A 14,053-nucleotide genomic window follows, 5' to 3' on the forward strand; every position below is an offset into this window, starting at 1 on the left:
TCTTCTTCCCTCCTCTGCCGCAGCCCAGGGGAGGAGGGGGGGGTGGCGCCATTGCTGCGGCCCGGGGAGGAGAGGTGGGGGGGGGGAAACGGGGAGCGCCGCCATTGCTGCGGCCCGGGGAGGAGAGGGGGGGGCCGCGCCGTCATTGCCACGGCCCGGGGAGCCGACGGGTGGGGGGGGGGGCGCCGCCGTTGCCGTGGCCCGGGGAGCCGACAGGAGCCCTGCGCTGCCATTGCCGCGGCCCGGGGAGGACGGGGGGGGGGGCGCGCCGCCATTGCCGCGTCTCGGGGAGCCGACGGGAGCCCCGCGCAGCCATTGCTGTGGCCCGGGGAGGCGGGTGGAAGCGCGCGCCGCCATTGCCGCGGCCCGGGGGGGGGGCGGGGTGCTTTGTCCGCGCCCACCGCCGGCGCCACGGGCGCGGGAAAGCTCCGTCCCTGCCCGCCGCTGCTGCCGTAGGAGCGGGGGAAGCTCCGTCCCTGCCTGCCACCGCGGGGCAGCGCCGACCCGGGGTGACCGAGCCCAGGGGCAGCGGCGGGCAGCACCGGGCTGGGCCACCTGGCCCCGTCAGCGGCCCCTAGCGGGCCGAGCCTGCACAGCCTTAGCTCAGCCAGTAAACCCCGCCCTCCCGCGGTTCTGTTACTAATTGCACGCGGGTCCTCACTGCGAACGACAGAGCGGCTTATATTCGGGTGCGGCTTATCTATGGACAAAAACCGAAATATTTGCCAACACCCAGAGATGCAACTTATACTTAGTGCGGCTTGTATTCGTGAATTTACTGTAATCTTCCTCTTACCTTCAGGCCATTCCCTTGGGTCCTGTCACTTGTCACCACAGAGAAGAGAGCAGTGGCTGCTGCTTCTCTTCCCATCACGATGTGGGGATGGAACCCTGCAAAACCCCACTAGTGACTGGTCTCCAACCTAATGTTACCCCTATTTACTAATTGTGATACTGGAAAATGATCAAAGTCTTTTGACACTGTGAAATGAACTTTCAGAATTCCTAAAATACTGTGACAACTCAATATTTTAGTTTGAAAAGTGTTTCTCTGACATAGTTTGTATGCTTCATGGTTTTACTCATCTGCACAGTGGTAATTTACCCCCAATCTGACTTAACTCTTTTGCTGGATGCTGAGATGAGCCAAGGCCAGCCAGAGACATGCAACAGACAAATTATTCTTAGAATTCTCAGTTACAATACAAGATTACATATCCTCAATGTATAAATTAAATTATTAAAAATAATTTAACTTCACCATGGATCTAGTACTACTGGGGAGTGCTCCTCATCTGGGGAGGAAATGTATTTATCAAATCATAGGTCTGATGGTGGATCACCAATAAAATAAAGGTAAAAGAGGAGGATTTTTAAAAGTTAGTTAAAATCTGCAAGAATTTTTTCCCCCCCAATTATGAAAATGCTTATATGAATAAAATCTCCTACTGGGATAAAACAGGGGGTCCTTGTTAAGCTCTGCCTCAGCAAGAACTGTTCTGGTCAAAAATCTGAAAAAATCAGTCTGTATAATGTGACCGATTTTGCATAGCCATTAACATTATCCAGTCTAACGCTTTTGTGGATGTAGAGCAGATTCCTAAAGCAGTTTTTTAACAGCAGTTTAAGCCAAAATCAGTTGATTTGTATTAAAGGCTGAACATTATTTGTTTTTTGTGGCTTAGAAGTCAAAGAGGCAGAGATTATGAAAGTTTGGCATATACAGTAATTTCACGACCATAAGGCGCACTGGACTATAAGGCGCACTATTTTTTTGCCGCGAAGATCCGTGCCGTGCGCAGCAAAGTAATGAATTACTAATGGAAACCCACGATCGTGGAGTTTACTGGTAGGGGCTCAATTTGGAAACATTTTTCGCAGATCGGCGTAGGCTTTCAAAGGCAGCCCCAGGCGCCCTCCCCGTGGAGTGGGCCCTGGCACTCCCGCCCGCCCCCGGTGCCGGCTGGCGCAGCTCAATGCAGCCGTAGGGCCGCCTCCCCTTGCGACTCTGTGCTGCCGTGGTGCTGCTCCCCCTCGTGGCTCCGCGGAGCCGCTGTGCCGTTCCCTCGCTCGGCTTGGCCCATGCCTCCTGTCCTTCACTGGGCTTGGCGCCGCTGTCATGCCGCCCGTCCCTCGCTCGGCTCGGTGCTCCTGCCGTGCTGTTCCCGCGCTTGGCTCGGCGCTCTTGCTGTGCCGTTCCCCCTCGCGGCTCCGTTGTGCCGCCATGCTGTTCCCCCTCGTGACTCCACGGAGCAGCCCTGCCACCCACCCCTCGCTAGGCTCGGCAGCGCGGCCACCCTGCCGCCCGTCCCTTGCTTGGCTCGGTGCACCACGGCCCTGCCTGTCCTTATCAGCTGTGGCCCTGCTGGCCGCGGCCCCGCCGGCCTCTATTGGCTGTGGCCCTTTGGCTCAGGCCGCCGCGCACACCAAAGTAACGAAGTAGTAACGCCTTCCTGCCCACGCTGCTCCCTGTGCCTGGGGCCGCCCCCTGCCTTCCTGCCCGCGCTGCTCCCTGTGCCTAGGGCTGCCTGTGGCTGCCCCCCCATCACTACTTGGCGCGCCTGCGGTGCTGCCTCCCCTCAGAGCTCTCACTTCCGGGGTGGCAAATGTCGCAACTTTGTACATCATATCAGGCGCACTGGACTATAAGGCGCACTTTCGGGTTTGGGGAAAAATTTTAGTCAAAAGGGTGCACCTTATAGTCGTGAAATTACTGTAATTGTTGACCAAAAGGCTACTTCTCAGTCTTCTGCGTTGATTGCAGTAATGTTGTGCTAAACTGGCTCTGCCAGACGTCTGACTTTTGACCCCAGGACAGCAGGGACTGATGATGGCAGTTAAGCAGTCTCAACCACTCCATTATTTTGTTTTCTTGTTTTTATAACTTAATGAGATGAAAGATCACAGGAAGTTGGATTCCATAAGCATCAATTATCTTTGAATGACTTTAACCAATATCAGTGTAAAATCTATGCTGTAGATGCAGTCTGCTTCTGGATTCTGAGGATATATTACAGCTGCACAGGAAGTTCCTGTGTAAGCTAATGATTTGTGATTATCTGATATCAACACATATATAGGTTCCCTTCATGGATTAGATTAATTCTTGTTGTGATTGACAGTCATTTAAATTCTAAAAATGTCACATTCCAAGTTACTTAAATGACTATGTGATTTCTGGAGTTTGAAGACTCTTTTAGCAAATGATAAATGAGATGGCTGAGATGCTCTGTTAGGCTTGCCATTCACAAACAAGAAAAGAAATTGAAGATGAGAAGTTGAGAGAAGATTTAACTGTAGAGATCATGAGATTGTGGAGCTTAAAACCCTGAAAAACCTTAGACTTTAGAACATCAGATTTTTGCCTTCTTCAGGGAGTCTTCTTGGTGGGAACCCGTGAAAGATTTCCCTGGTGGGAAACAGGGCTGAAGAAAACTTTGACCTCCAAGTATAACATCACTGGAACACAAGGCCATTCATTGTGCAGAAGGAAGAGGAGCCTTGTAGGAGGCCAGCATGGATGAACACAGAGGGTATGAATTCAAACATGCAGGCTTCCTTAAAATCTTGGGATGAATAGAATCAGGGGTGGGACACCCAGGAAGGGTTACAGACAACACCTGAGTTCACAGAGTGTTAAGAAGCTCATCTGGAGTTCAAACTTATGAGGAGGGAAAAGGGAAATGACAATATTGTTTTTAAGTGCACTGACAGCACAAGAAAATGTCGGCCCACTGCTCAGTGGAACAGGGGACTAAGGAGCAAAGAGCATCAGAAGGCTGAAGTTTTCAGTGACTTTTTAAATCCATTTTTGTGAACTGGCTTTGCCATCTGGCTCTTTTAGACTTTCAAACCTCCTTGTATAGTGAACAGGAATGAGGGATTATCCATGGTAGCCAAAGATTATGTTAGGGAGCACTTAAGCTTATTGATTCTATAAAAATCCATGGGAGCACTGGTAAGATATACCTGAGAGTCCTGGGAGAGGAAACCAATATCATTTTGAGGCCATCTCCCTTTGAAAGGCAATAATGATCTGGGAACGTTCCTGATAACTGGAAAAAGACAAATGTTACACTTGTCACAGAATCAGTTGGGTTGGAAAAAACCTTCAAGATCATCAAGTCCAACCTATGACTGAACACCACTGTGACAACTAGATTATGGCACTGAGTGCTAAGCCCAGTCTTTCTTAAACTCCTCCAGGGACAGTGACTCCATCACCTCCCTGGGCAGCCCCTTCCAATGTCTAGTCACCCTTTCTGTGAATAAATTCTTCCTAATGTCCAACCTAAACCTCCCCTGGTGCAGCTTAAGACATTTTGTCTTTGAAAAGGAGGAAAGGGAGGGTGTTGGGAATGACACACCAATTAGCTGCTTCTGGTAAGACTGTGGGGCAAAGTGTTCTGGAAGCCATTTCAGTGCACATGAAGCACCAAGAAGCTGATTGTGAGCAGCTGTCATAGATTTACCAGTGTCACATTCTCCATGATCAGCCTGATTGCCTTTTGTTGTGAGATTGAAGGCTGGGTAGACAAACAGGAAGCAGCAGTGGTGGTTACTGAGAGAACTCTGCTCATTTAGCCACAAGCAGAAAAGGTTAAGGGAAGGTCTTATTACAGCCTGTAATTGTCTAATAAGAGGGTAGAGAGAGAACGGAACTGAGCCCTTCATTAATGCCTCATTAAGGTGTGTGGTAGTAAGAGCCAACATGCACAAACTGGAATGTGGTAGATTTCAGCTAGATAGGAGCAGTCTTTATGCTGGATGGTGAAGTTATGCTGGGCACAGTTATATAGCCCCAGAGGCTGCAGAATTTCCACCCTTAGAGATATTCAACCTGAAACATCTCTAATTGGACCTGCTCTGAGCAAAAGACTGGTCTAGATGACTTCTGGAGATTTAAAAACAATTTCATAATTTTTGTGATTCTGTAAGTTATTTGCTATGACTATATAGCATTTTTAGGAGAAAGAGCCATCATTTCTAGCTGGCTTTTCAAGAGATTTAAATAAGGGTTTATGTTTTCCTTATTTTTTTAAAAAAGAACTTTTATTGCTGCATGGCAAAGTTAAGCCTGTTGGGCTGAACTTTTTCTTTAGAAATCACATTGTACAAAGACGTATAGAATCATAGAATACAGTAGTTTCACGAATACAAGCCGCACGGATTATAAGCCGCACCCCCGGTGCCTCGACAACGTTGCTGTCTTTGTCAATAGATAAGCCGCACCCCGAATATTAGCCGCACTTTCGTTCGTCGCGAGAATCCGTGCGCAGCTTTCACAAATTGGCCAATTAGTAACAGGATCGCGGCATAGCGGGCTTTACTGGCTCGGGGCGGGGCCAGGAAGGCTCGGCCCGCTCATGGTTGCCGACGGGGCCGGGTGGCCCAGCTCAGCGCCACGGCTCAGCGGGGCTGGCCGGGTGGTGCTGCCGCCGCCGCCGGGCTCGCTGGCCCCCCTCTCCCGTCAGCACCGCCCCGCTGCCGCGTTCGCTCGCCCGGCTGGCAGGGCTGCCGCCGCCGGGCTCGCCGCTCGCCCCGCTGCCGCTTTCGCTCGCCCCGCTGCCGCTTTCGCTCGCCCCGCTGCCGCTTTCGCTCGCCCCGCTACCGCTTTCGCTCGCCCTGCGCCGCGCCTCGCGAGCGCCGCGCCTCGCGAGTGCCGCGCCCGCCCTGCGGCGCTTTCGCTCGCCGAGCGGCGCTTTCGTGACGAGCGGCGGCGCTTTCGCGACGAGCGGCGGTGCTTTCGCTCGCCGAGCGGCGCTTTCGCGACGAGCGGCGGCGCTTTCGCGGCGAGCGGCGGCGCTTTCGCTCGCCGAGCGGCGCTTTCGCGAGCGGCGCTTTCGCTCGCCCCGCCGGCAGGGCTGCCGCCGCCACCAGGCTCGCCGGCCGCCCCCTCCCGTCTGCACCGCCGCCGCGTTTCCTCGCCCTGGCGGCACTGCAGGCCCCCGCACCGCCGGGCTCCCCCACGCTGCTGGCCCCGATTCTGCTGGGCTTCCCCCGCTGCCAGGCAGCCCCACCCGCCGCCTTCCTGGCTTCTGCCATGCTCCCCTGCACTGCTAGCCCAGTTCTCCCGGGCTCCCCCGCCCTGCTGGCTCAGGCTCTGCCGCCCTCCCCTGCCCCGCCCTGCTGGCTCAGGCTCTGCCGCCCGCCCCCACACTGCTGGCCCCGCCTCTGCCAGGCTTTCCCACCTCTGCCGGGGCCGGCCGGGCTCCAGCTTGGCTTGGGCTGCCGCGGGCTCTCACTTCCGTGTTGGCAGCTTTTAGAATTTTGTTAATAGATTAGCCGCCCCGGAATATTAGCCGCACTTCCGGGTTTCCACCAAAATTTTGGTCAAATTGGTGCGGCTTGTATTCGTGAAATTACTGTAGTTTTGATTGGAAGGCACCTCAAAAATCAACTGGTTGCAATCCCTCTGCCATGGGCAGGGATACCTTCCATTAGATGAGAGTGTTTAGAACCCCATCCACCCAGCCTTGAACACATGTAGGATTGGGGCATCCACAGCTTCCCTGGACAACCTGTGTCAGCTCCTCACCACCCTCACAGTGAAGAGCCTGCCATCCTGCAACTTAAGGCCATTCCTCCTTGTCCTATCACTACCGTACTCTTGTGGAAAGTCCCTCCAACCTTCTTTCAGGCCCCCTTTAGGAAATGATAGGTGCAGGAGAGTCTTGTCAGTGCCTGTTCTTGTCCAGGCAGAACAGCTCTGACCCTCTCTGTCCTCACTAGAGAGCTGCTCTGGTCCTATGATCAACTTAGTGGCTCTCCTCTGGACTCCTTCCAACAGAATGTAAATAATTAATTCCTCAGTGGCTTCAATATAGGCATAGGAATTAACTTTATATGTTATATTTAATAGCATGTTTAATTTTAAATGATATCTCTGTAAAGGGTTCAGAGAAATCTGTGGATGTTTACTTTTATCCTAAATGCAGTTTTTCAGTCTTTCTCTTTCAAACATGTATGCACAACTGGATTTGGATACAGCAGATGGGGAAATATAGATAATGCAGGGAAAATGGTTTTTACTCATGTGATTTTTTTTTCAACGCTGAGGTTGTCAAGTGCTTTTAGATGTTACTCATGTTGATATGAGTGGAAGCAGAAATATTTAGGGTCATTTTAAGCCAGAAATAGCTGAGAATGCCTGTTTTCTTGTTGCTAATACTGGATAATTAGATTGTTTTTCTTAACATTTTCAAGAGGACATTGGATTATGTTCAGTCACTGAAGTGGAAAAAAATTAAGGCTCTTTTAGAAAGAAAAAAACCTTACATTTCTTGCTGAAGAAAAACTTCTGTATTAAGCAACCATTCTACAACTGAAAAGTAAGTGTGACTGATTGTACTTGTGTGAAAAAACATGACTTAAACTCAGGAATTTAAAGCCTGTAGGTAAAAGATATTTGAAATTTGCTTGGCTGTTGCTGTATAGTTAAACAGTCACCTGTGACAAGGGAACAAAGATGCCTGTTGACACAAGGATTGCTTCAGAAGGCTAAAGACAAATCGGAGAAGCAGCTACAAAATTGACTTCTGCAAATAGTTATGGTGCCCTTGAGTATGATGAATTGTATCCAACTGTGTTTGTATGTAAACAGTATCACCTTAACAACACTGTGGTTGGTAGCAGTAACTTTCAAGGCCTAATCTATAGGCAGTAAATTCTGGTGGTTAAGAGACCTCTTGTTTCTTTAGTAGTGCAATTTAGTTTTCCAGCAATCTGTATACTGAATTTTAAATACAGAGATAAGGTTAATAAGTGCTGGTTTTTTTTGATCCTTACTCTATTTTCTGGAGTTATTTTGGCATTCCTACTGAAAGGAGAGAAACAAGATCAAACAAAACATTGGGGGGAAGCACAAAATGATGAACGTAGTAGCTTTCCCCATGGTTTAGGGCCTGCTTCTGAAAAACAGTGCTTGATGCTTATATTGAATAGTACAATGTTTAGAGCTGGAAGAAAGCAACTTTGGAAACGGAGTATTGGAAGAGTGATAAAGGTAAGGAAAACGGAATTTTGAGCTAAGATTAGACTAATATATAATTTGAATAAAGGTGTGTATTGGGAGAGGGGTGTGCATAGAATGTGTGTTTTAAAATAGATGTAAGTGGATGATGTTAATTGGACAATTTACTTTGAAAGGCAAATTTACACTGGGAGGTGTTGTATGCACTTGGCTAGTGGTACTTGTATCTTACCTGGATTGTTGTAATGGTTTGGTAATGGTAAAATTTCACAAATGCTATATTAGTACACTAAAGAGTTTGGTGTTAGGCATGGCAACAAGACTGATAACTCTGTTAACTCTGACATGAAGAAAAATAGAAGTAATAGAACATAGAACATACTTCTAAGATGGGAATAAAATTTTGAAGGCAATACTTACCGTTGAGAAACCATAATAGAATATAGAAGTCATTAAGACACTTAGACTCATTAGAAAAAGCCGGTTATTTAAGCAAACTGTTCCTGAGATAATGAAAGGTGATAACGCATGTGCAGAGCTCTGATTATTGACATTAAAGAGATAGCTAAGGGAACTGCTCTAATTCTTTAGGGTTTTTACTTTTTTGGAAAGGGAAAATAGACATTAAAACTTGAAACCTCAGTGCGAATATGTAAAATGGTTTGCAGTTACCTATTGAAAGGAAATTCATGAGCAAGGCTCATATAATATGAAACATCTTATCAAGTTAAAGGAGAGACAAAGGAATTCCATGCTGGTTAAATAAATTTTGGATAAGGCAGTAAATTAGCAATAAAATGTTTTTACTTTTTGACTCTTTCACTGTTGAACTTCCCTGTAAAGTCTTGCTCATCCATAAGACTTTGTTTTCAGCATGTCTAAATTCAGTGATGCACAGTATTCTGACAACAAAATGCATCGTTTGCTGGATAAAGGGTGTTCAGAACAAGTTTTATCTTGTGTACATATGACTTGCATACTAAACAATATTCTTGCTAACTATTCAGGGTGTCTGCATCAACAGTTACTGCTTGTAATGGAGAAGCTGGCAATAGTCAATAGCTGGTTTCTGAGCCTGTTGTTTCAAAAAAAACCCCTGGAATCTGTGGCTTGTGCTCTTTTAATACTGCTGCTTGAATATATGCACTTTTGTAGTAGCTAGGAATCTTTTAAAAATTAATTTAATCTTCAATTATTTCTTGAGAATGATGGTAACATATTTATGGGTTTATATATATGAAAGATTTAGCAATCTCTCCCTTTTCTTGTTTCAGGACAAGATATCTATTGAAATTAGTTTCCTGTGCCAAATTGTTAGTATTTAGGTATTATTTATCCTAAGGTTTTATGTAATATAAAACAAGTTATGTGTTATGACTGGACTAATAATCAGAAAAGGATTTTTCAGTTAGTTTAGCTTTAGACTTTCATCTGTTGTGGGACTGTGTCATATGACCTTTCTTACCTTCATACCCAGGAGTGGTAAAAGAAACCTAAAAGTAACATTGGTCAGGTTACCTCTGTTGTTCGTTACATGAAAAACTGAGATGAAGATGTACCATAAAACACTTGGAAATCCTTCCAGATATTTATGTGAGACAGTGTTAATCTCTTGTAAATACTGTATCCTCCTACATCATGGGACATTAGGAAGAGCTTTTGGTGCATGACCTTGTTCAGAATTGCTGCTGATACTTCTCAGGATTTGCATATTGGTATTACTGCATGTAGCAGCAATTTCTCTTATGTGCATAAAGGATATCATGTGTGTTTCAGCATCCTTCCCTCTTCAAATCTTAGTCTTTCAGTGTTCTATAAAATTCTGAATAACATAGAGCTGCCTATTCCTGGGTAATTTTGTGGTAATGATTCTGTTCAGGCCTATGCACTAAACTCTTATGCCATGACCGCAATACTGATTTGAAGTGAGATGTGAGGGTAGTGAAAAAGGAAGGGAAGAATGAGAGGTAGAAAGCTCAGCATTTTCTTGTAATTCTGAGATTCCTAATCCTCAGTAAAGAATATCTTAAATTCATGCTTTTAATAGTATGCAAATGGAAGCTCAGAATCCAGACTGGAAGACAGTTTCCAGCTTAGCCTCTTAGTGTTTTTAAAAACATAAATTAGACTTGCTATTGAAAGCACTGAAGTTAGGTTTCCTGTACTTTTCTGTGTACAACTTAGTCCTAAAAGTGAGACAGAAGTCTCTTCAAACGACTGCAGCAACTAATGTGCGAGTTTGTGATTGAGCAACACTTCATTTTGGGGGGGGGGGGGGGTGGGGTGGTGAAGTTTGTAGGAATGATAACTCATCAAAATACAGGTACCATTATAGCTTAAATTGTATTGAGTGTTCTTGCATTGCGTTGCAGCAACTATCAGGAAAAAAATGTGTGGAACTTGCGCTAGTCATAGAAATATCCAACATATCAATGCAAGTCCCTTCCAGTGGGGACATGTGATAAATACAAGTCAAAGTCTTAATCTTCATAAAACAGTAGCTTTGCCATTTAGTTAATAGCTTCCTGTTTCTCTAGATATGATTCATTAAGTAATTGAAGTTAATTGCGCTTTTTAAGTTTTGTGATATCCTAATGAATATTCTTATTACTGGACTTAGACATCAAATATTGCTGTATGAACAGCTATGCACAACACATTTGTTATAGTGCTTGAGACACTAGCAGTTAAAAAGAGCTTTAAAAACCAGAAGAAAAATTGGGGTATGATTTCTGAGTTTGAGAAGGTGCTCATGATTTCAGTCTACACAAACAGCAACTTGTAGAAGAAATGGAGGCTATGAACATGTCAAGCACATCTGTATAGGTGGAGCTGGTGACTTAAAAACCAGTGTAAGATGTAGTCCTGTCTAGCAATATAAATGGAGCTCTACATTGGAAACACAAGCAGAGTATGCAAAAGTGGTCTCTCTGTAGTTTAGGTAAAACAAAACACTTCTTGCTGTATTAAATGGAAACTAATTGGTAGAGTATTGGTTGTATTATTATTTTTTTGTTCAAGATGCCTTGTCAGTTATGTTCAAAATACTGGAACAATAGTTTTGAGGATTCTATTGTTATCATCTAATGTGAATGAAGCTGGTTCAGAAGAAATGGTTGCTTTTTGCATGTATAAATAGGAGGAAAATTTCTACTTGTGTTTGAAAACATATAGGAAAAGCCAATCCTGTGATGACACTTCCCTTTCAGGAAAATGGAGACCATGTTAGGATGTAGGAGAGGTAAAATAGCATAAAGTACAGTAATTTCACCAATACAAGCCACACCGTTTTGACTAAAATTTTGCTCCTGCACCAGAAATGCGGCTAACACTCAGGAGCGGCTAATATGTGAATAATTTTCTGACATTTCCAACCCCAGAAGTGCAAACCGAGGTGTCGAGTCGAGCAACCTGCCAGTAAAAACCGGCATTTTGCGATTGTTACAAATTGTTACTCTGTTGCGCTGCGGCTGGAGCTGGCTCCCTGCAGGCAGCACGGGGGGCGGGGAGAGGCGGGACAGCTCCCTCCTTCCCTCCTCTCCCGCAGCCCGGGGGGGGAGACGGGGGGGCCTTGTGCTGCCATCCCTGCGGCCTGGGGGGAAGGCAGGGGGCTCCTTGCTGCCATCCCTGCGGCCCGTGGGGTAAGCAGGGGGCTCCTGCTCCCGCCTGCCATGGCAGGAGCAGACAGGCTCCGTCCCCGCCCACCGCTGCAGGAGTGGGGGGACTCCGTGCTGGCGGGCTCCGTGCCTGCCTGCCATCACAGGGCAGTGCCGGGCCAGGGTGACTGAGTCCAGTGGCAGCGGTGGCTGGCCCCGAGCGGCCCTGCCGAGTGGCCCCACCGAGCTGGGCCACCTGGCCCTGTCGGCAGCCCCGAGCGGGCCGAGCCTGCACGGCCTTAGCCGAGCCAGTAAACCCTGCCGTGCCGCGATTCTGTTACTATTTGGCAACTTTGTTGCACGCGGGTCCTCGCTGCGAACGACAGAGCGGCTTATACTCAGGTGCGGCTTATTTATGGACAAAGAATGAAATGTTTGCCAACGCCCAGAGATGCGGCTTGTAGTCCGTGCGGCTTGTATTCGTGAAATTACTGTACATGTACAAATTAATCTGCTACCGTGTTCTTCAGACGTATCTGTGTAAAGAATAAGATCTGTATGTTTGTCTTTTGTATGGAAAATATTTCAAATGCATTCAGCATTTATGAAGGCAGAGTAGTAGTTACAAGCTTACCAGGTATTTGGAAATTCCTTCAGAAAGTATGAAAGATATTTACATAAGGGTGTAAAGTATATTATGCAGGTCCTTCTGGTTCTGCAAAACTTGTGGATAAATCACTTATGCATACTTTATAAAGTTACTAGTTTTCTCCTAATCACCAGGGAAATAAGGATTGAATTTACCACCAATGAAACATAATTCTAAATTTCTTTTGAAAATGAAATTATATTGAATCTTGTAACCCACAAGCACAATAATACCAGTAACTGTTCCAGAAGGCTATTTTGTCTATAATGTAATGAGGTGTGTTACATACGGGATTTCAATTTAATTAGAAGAGTAGGCTTACTGCTTGAAGAATGGTATAATAGCTATAGTTAAGCACATTTGTAAACACTTGTGTACCTTGAGGCTTGTGGTTTGTTTTACTTCTCATTATATAAAAGAGATAATGTATAAAACCCTGGCTTCCTCCAGCAGCATCTGTCTTTATTAGAGAGTGCTTACAATATTTTCCATGAAAAACAAAGATCAGTCAGAATCCTGTGTTGACTTGATGGTCATACGTGACTAGACTGAAAAGCTGAGACCAAGGACTTAGGGTGTTGAAGGTAACTTGCAGAATAATGGAACTGTACATATAAAATAGTTTTTTTCCTACAAAGCCTTTCAACAAATTATCTTTCTGTACAACATTATTTATGATAGAAATGTTGTGATAAATGTGAAAATAGAACACCAGAAACAAACTGTAAAATTATAACCAAGACTGGTTCTAAAATTTCCATTTGAACGCCATAAAAGCATAAATCGCAAGTGTGGAAGAATGTAATAGCCTTTACTTGTAAAAATAAATTTTAAAACTTTCTTTATTTTTGTCTTCAAATTAGATAGCGAATTTTTCATCATCCACTTTATGTTTTATGACAGCAAAAGCTCAGGGAAGAGAGGGAGGCTAAACGTGCTCGTCTGGATGGCAGGCATTATTACTTACTGGATATCGTTGCCTCTTGTGTGAATCTGGACAAAGCAGAAGTAGAAGATGCTATTCTTGATGGTAACCAGGTAATCTGATGAATTTGAAAGTGAAACTCATAGTATATTTTGCAACTAATTTTACCATTAAACTCTTGGTGAGATAGTTTTCAGACTTCACAGACTTCACACCTGAGATTACGAAGTCTTCTCCTTGAAAAAATATTTTTCAGCATTTTTAATTAATTTGAACAAAAGTGTCTTTAATTCCAGGACCTATTGTAGTTATATTGATTTTTAAATTGATTAGAATTTGTCCTTTCCAGTGGTTATACATAATATGCTAAAACCTGTGATTGTATTTCATAGTGAAACCACAGTGTGAAGTCTTCCAATCCTTGAGTACACAGCACACAGAGGTTCAAGAGTCCTGTCTACAGCAGGTTGCACATTGTTGTTTCTGTAAGGCTGCCAGCAACATTTGTGAGACTACATTAGGTTCTAGTTGAGCAAATTAAAAAATTAAAATAGGTAGAAACTACTTGACAAAATGGAATGGCTCATGTGATGTGACTACATGAGGGCTAATACAAATTCATATATAGAGACATTGAAAAGTATCACTTAAAAAAAACCCTAGGTAGACAGAAGTAGATAGTCTACTTCCTGACATCAAAGTGAAGGTGGATCTATTTAGGTTTTTATGGTTTGTGTTCTCTTTTCATCTGCATGCCTTCAATTTATACATTCCCAATTCAGTGCTAATACTTTGGGAAACTGAAGAAAGTCCAGTGAAAGACCAAGTAACAAAGAGAAGGACACAGGGCACATGAAGTATGAGATGAGGGAGAAGAAGAGGTTGAGTGGTAGTAAAATAGTAGCCTGCAG

The 14,053-nt window shown here is 45.3% G+C and overlaps 1 protein-coding gene across 1 annotated transcript in view; it reads left to right on the forward strand.

The window, feature by feature from the left end:
• The window catches only part of DNAH5 (dynein axonemal heavy chain 5), a 157,979-nt gene that overhangs the window by 22,538 nt on the left and 121,388 nt on the right, over positions 1-14,053 (forward strand). The window contains exon 4 of the mRNA XM_033058468.2: positions 13,121-13,255. Coding sequence (XP_032914359.1) covers positions 13,121-13,255 — 135 coding nt within the window. The remainder of the gene's footprint in view (positions 1-13,120; positions 13,256-14,053) is intronic.

This window comes from Catharus ustulatus, chromosome 1 (genome assembly GCF_009819885.2).
Source record: "Catharus ustulatus isolate bCatUst1 chromosome 1, bCatUst1.pri.v2, whole genome shotgun sequence".
Lineage (NCBI taxonomy): Eukaryota > Metazoa > Chordata > Aves > Passeriformes > Turdidae > Catharus > Catharus ustulatus.